The 5,799-nt window shown below is 46.4% G+C and overlaps 1 protein-coding gene across 1 annotated transcript; it reads left to right on the top strand.

Moving 5' to 3' along the window:
• The first annotated feature begins 349 nt into the window (after positions 1–349).
• LOC108707787 (T-lymphocyte activation antigen CD80) lies at positions 350–5,184 on the top strand. The gene is made up of 6 exons (XM_041581376.1): positions 350–1,080; positions 1,456–1,570; positions 2,578–2,928; positions 3,110–3,367; positions 3,444–3,572; positions 4,625–5,184. Exons 1-5 carry the CDS (start codon positions 1,000–1,002, stop codon positions 3,563–3,565), a joined length of 927 nt encoding a protein of 308 aa, XP_041437310.1. The 5' UTR covers positions 350–999; the 3' UTR covers positions 3,566–3,572; positions 4,625–5,184.
• The last annotated feature ends 615 nt before the right edge of the window (positions 5,185–5,799 follow it).

Raw genomic sequence — 5,799 nt, 5'->3', positions numbered from 1 at the left:
GACAAGATACGCAGTGCTTTACTGCAGTTATAACAAACAGGGAATAAATGGAGGATAACAAACAAGGGGTTACACATACAATATGATTAAAGGGAGTTTACAAAGTAAAGGTTAGGCTACAATTGAGACATTAGGATTTTGGAAACAATTTGTCATGTCATTTGTGATACAGCAATGATTGATTGATTAATTAATTAAGGTACATCGAATAAGCCTCTTTAAACAGATGGGTCTTTAAGGAGCTTGAGAGTTTGGAAAGAAGGAGAAAGTCTGACAGCTTGTGGCAGAGAGTTCCAGAGAAAAGCAGAAGCCTGAGAGAAGTCTTGTAGACGAGAATGGGCAGAAGTGACCAGAGGAGAAGTGAGGGAAGATCAGAAGCAGAGACCTTAACCCTTTGTCTCCTCCTGCCCCTTCCCTCTGGGGTTTATCCCTCTCTCGGCCTCTTCAGAATTAAACTCAAACCTTACCTCTTGGAGGTCGGATCCTGGCATTGTGAAGAGCAGCAGCCCATATTTGTGTCTATACACACCCACATAGATTGTAAGCTCTACAGGGTAGGAACCACCTTCCTCCTGTGTCCTTGTCCTGTATACGTTTTATCTATTTCATTGTATCCCTGTCTGCACTACTACTGTATGGGAACTACAGGCACCGGCTCATGCACAGACAGTTTTATAGAATACACTTGTACATAGCGGCACATTCATTGTGTGAGGCCAGATACATCTGTTACATATGAGTGTGAGTGTGAGGGGTATTTGTGTAACAATGTGTGTGAGTGTGTCAGACAATATATTGATCCCCAGACACACAACATGGCTATATATATATGTGTTTACTGTATGTGTAATATGTATGCGTAAGTATCTCAGTGTGGGTGTATGTAGATGAAGGTTCTGCCCCAAGGGACCCAACACTTTCCCCTCCCCACTCCCTCCCTTGGGGGTTCCCTCTACCCCCCCCTGGGTCCTGCCCTGTGGGTTGAACACGTTGCAGCTGATGAAGGGGAAGTCATTTGGCGTCAGTAGGAGGGAGTGGGAGACTGAGATCAGAACCGACGAGCAATGGGGAGACTCACAGGTAAGTGCCATGGGGTGTAAGAGGGGGGACCTGTACCTCTGAAGTTTATGTTTCGGGGGCTCAGACTCATCTCTGGCCATTTACACATCTATCACTTCTTGGGTCACACACTTGCCCACCTCTTCTTCGGGTGGCTAACTCTCTTTCCCTGGTTTGGGCCTCGTGTGTGAGGGGTGAGTGGGGACCTCACAGTTCTCTGTGTACTTTGAGGGGAAACATAATTGTACCCTGAAATTATTCTTCTTACGTGAACCCCGAATTGTCTAGTCTGGAAGTCACTGTATTTATCCACGTGTAATTTTTTGGGGTGCATTCCTGAACTTCGTCATTTATAGGATACCCCTGAATTGTCCTTTTCTCTGTCTCACCCCACAGTTTGGCAGGTGGGCTCCTAGCTCATGTGGCCCTGGCACACTCTGGGGAATGGAGTTATCACAGGGCCCCGTGCTCCTCAATGGCCTCTTTGTGCTGTGCACAGTGCTGAGTGCAGGTAACGTACCGTCTCTGTGTGTGTGTCAGTATGGCAGCTCCACCTTTATCCTGTGTGGGTTTAGCAACTGATAGATGTGGATGAGGCACGAAGAGTATTGATGAATCTGTGAGTGTGTAAAATCTCTGTATGGATGTGGGTCTGGGTAGTGAGGGTAAGTGTGAGTGTGTAAGGCTGTGTAAGTGTGTGTGTATATGTGTGTGTATCCAAAGGCTTAAATTGTGCTTTGGGAATCATATAACAAGGAATGGGTACAAGGAATGTCACTTTGTTTAGCAGCTAATCAACTCCAGAAAGCAGGTTCGATTGGGTGCTGCCATATGACTGGTGCGGTGCTACAGTGTTTGAGCATTGGGTTTTCCATGGTTAAAGCTGTGAGTAGGGGGCGTGAGGAGTTTACCTCCCTGAATGTGGGAAATCCTCCTTGGACCAGGGGATTTACGAGTCTTGTCTAGTCTACAAAAGGGACCCCATTCTCTTTGGACTCTATGGAGGCCACATGGTGCTAAGGAGCCTGGGCTAGGAGGCCTGATTAAGTCAAAGCCCAGACCTTAAAGTGGGCTGGACACCAGAGTAGAAGTCAGGAAAATGTCCCCCCCCAAAAAAAAAGAAAAATAGAGACTTGTTGTCACAGTGGGATGGGGGTAAAGTAGTTAGTAGTAGAGAAGCTGTGTGCTCCAATGAGCAGCATGGGGAAGTCCCACCAGACCAGGGGAATCAAGTTGGCAGAAGCCACAAAGGCTCAACATTGAGAGATCCTGGTATAATATTACATACAAAAGGGAGGCAGCCTCACACTCAAAAATATATATCATAAATTTAACCAAAATGTTATTTTTAAATTCCACTATACCAAAAGGACAGAGGAACCTCATTGCTCACTGAGCTCCTCTCTCCTAATGCATTTCATGCCATTGGGCGTGTGAAATGTTTCACGTGAGTGTAAGTTGTACAACATGTGCCGCACTGTAGGGTGGCACCTCATACCTTTGCCCACTCTCCCCCAGGTATGTCTGACCAGCTCTCTATCTCAGCCCAGGTGGGCTCCAGTGTCATCCTCCCATGTGATGTGTCCCCACCCAGTGACTTGCAGTGGAAGACCCTTCGTCTGTTTGTCCAGAGACAGAGTCATGGTGAGCGGGAGGCAGTTGTCTTTTCCTTTTCAGAGAATGAGGAGCAAAGAGGCTACCAAAGCCCACGCTATCGAAACCGCACCCACCTCTTCCGCCATAATGTCAGCCTCTCCCTGTCTCACATTGACCCCTGGGATGAGGGCCAGTATGTGTGTCACGTCTTCCTGAAAGTCAATGGGGGACATCAAGCTCCACTGACAACCAAACTGAGCCTCTCTGTCTGGGGTAAGTTCCACTCAAACGGCTGCCCTTACACTGTCCTGCCCTAATAACAGATACACCTGGCTGATCCTATGTAATTACATACTCCTCTGCATTCTGTGGGGGGCAAGGGATGGGTTACCCCTGGACTTTATAGTTAGTTAGACCTTCATTGTGGGATTGTCATTTTAATCTTCTTATGCAGCTGGTTTCTCCAAGCCATTGATACTGAGAAGAGAGCAAGAAGCCGTGTGCATATCTGTGGGTGGGTACCCCAAAGGCAGATTGTCCTGGACATTCTCACCCCATGTTCATACTGAGTGGGCCAACACCAGTGGAGAGGAAAACCCAGAGACCAGGCTGTACAATGTCAGTGCTCAGATTCCATTAAATACGTCCACGAGTGGCAGAATGACGTGCTGTGTGCACTATGCGGAGTGGCAGTTCTGCAGTGATCCCATGGGTAAGTTTGGGGGGTTATGTATAACGTAACATGTGAGTAAGGTCTCTCAACTCATTTTTCCTCTTGTTGCCCATAGATGTACCACCTAACAGAGAGCACCCATTTCACCACAATCGGGCCCTTTTATGGATGGACACTCCATGGACCTGGTATCTCACTCTCTCTTTGGGTTTAGCAGCATCTCATTGGTTAAGTTGATCACAGAGTAAGTATATCTACAAACCTACAAGAGTACAAAATGTTATGTCAAGCCAAGTACTCTGGGTACTTGGGAATTGCACTGGAAACACAATAAATTGTATTTTATAAGGGCATGATGTTGTATGTACTGGTAGACCTGCAATGAGTGTGGGGTGAAGAGAAGCCTTTACTGGTGAAGTACAAAATGAGAATGAAGATGTGTGTTATTAAGGCAGGATTCTATCAGGCAGATGTATCAGTTATCAGGGCAGGATTCTATCAGGCAGGTGTATCTGTTATCAGGGCAGGATTCTATCAGACAGGTGTATCAGTTATCAGGGCAGGATTCTATCAGGCAGGTGTATCTGTTATCAGGGCAGGATTCTATCAGGTAGGTGTATCTGTTATCAGGGCAGGATTCTATCAGGTAGGTGTATCTGTTATCAGGGCAGGATTCTATCAGGCAGGTGTATCAGTTATCAGGGCAGGATTCTATCAGGCAGGTGTATCATTTATCAGGGCAGGATTCTATCAGGCAGGTGTATCAGTTATCAGGGCAGGATTCTATCAGGCAGGTGTATCAGTTATCAGGGCAGGATTCTATCAGGCAGGTGTATCAGTTATCAGGGCAGGATTCTATCAGGCAGGTGTATCTGTTATCAGGGCAGGATTCTATCAGGCAGGTGTATCAGTTATCAGGGCAGGATTCTATCAGGCAGGTGTATCAGTTATCAGGGCAGGATTCTATCTGGCAGGTGTATCATTTATCAGGGCAGGATTCTATCAGGCAGGTGTATCATTTATCAGGGCAGGATTCTATCAGACAGGTGTATCAGTTATCAGGGCAGGATTCTATCAGACAGGTGTATCATTTATCAGGGCAGGATTCTATCAGGCAGGTGTATCATTTATCAGGGCAGGATTCTATCAGACAGGTGTATCAGTTATCAGGGCAGGATTCTATCAGGCAGGTGTATCAGTTATCAGGGCAGGATTCTATCAGGCAGATGTATCTGTTATTGTAGGATGCTAAGTATGTACAAATCAGATTGTAAGAATACAACTCTTTGATTACAGGAGAACGGTGAGACCAGATTGGTTGTTATGTTCCATTAATAGGGTCCTATTATGGCCTCTGTGAGGCAATGAACTTACTAATGATTGACAATTTGCTCCGGATGCGATTACTTGGCTTAACAGGGTGGCACCTACTATGGCTATGGCTATGGTTGGATTATGGGAACAGTCAAGCAAAGAAAAGGAGAATGATTTGAAAGCCAACATGGAACCCAAAATTACCTCCGATCACAGAGACACTGCTGGAACAGAGACAAGAATACACAGGGGCAAAGAGAACATCCAGTGACAGTTTCATGTGACATTCAGAGTTGCACCTTCTGTTCCCAGCGTCACCCCTAGTGTCAACTACTCCCAGGAATTTGATGTGCAGGACACTCTCCTGGCTGGAATGTCTAGGAGACCATGACAGAGAGAGGACTTTCTTCCTACATTGGATGTGATTTGTACAAAGTCCTATTAGCAATGAAGCCCATTGGTTACCGAGAGCATGTGACTTCCAATAGAAAAGCACCTGTTTGCTGTTGTCATAGAGACAGAATAAAGTCTTATATTTTTTATAAAGAACCTCTTTGTCATTAGAATGAAGCCACGCCATTGCATGTACACATGGGACCCCCAGGAAGGTATTTAGCTCATGTTATGAACATGGAGGGCACTGTGTGTGTTTGGTGGGTAAAATGCCCCACATCTCCCCATGTGCCTTTGCCCTTACACGTGCCCTACGGGTATTCGGAGTGCAATATTTAGGGGTGCAGGAAGAATGGGGCTTTAGGACTGAAAGGGAAGAAAAAGAGCAATTTAGGGGCCACTGCCACCATTCTCTCTAGATCTCCCATAATGCTGTGTGTTTAGTGGGTGCTTTTTAAAGGAACAGGGGTTTATGCTCATTGTACACTTGATAAAGAGAAGGGGCCCAAGACATGTTGTGTAACCGCCCCCCCAAATAAACCTGTTGCAGTAAATCTGCTGGGGCACCCACATCCCCTCCTGGACCCACTATAACCCAGTAGAGCCACATACAGAGCGAGGCACCAAGAGCTGCACCCCAAGGAGCACTTACCCCCATACATTGTGCATGTTCAGTCTTCTCTGAACCTCATCCTTTGCTCTTTTGCTATAGGGAGATGATGCCCCCCAGCTGGCAGTATTGATCAGTGACCCCCATATACATG

Source organism: Xenopus laevis, chromosome 2L, assembly GCF_017654675.1.
Source record: "Xenopus laevis strain J_2021 chromosome 2L, Xenopus_laevis_v10.1, whole genome shotgun sequence".
NCBI lineage: Eukaryota > Metazoa > Chordata > Amphibia > Anura > Pipidae > Xenopus > Xenopus laevis.
Note: the sequence above shows the minus strand (reverse complement) of the source record. Positions and strands in the feature narration are given on the sequence as shown.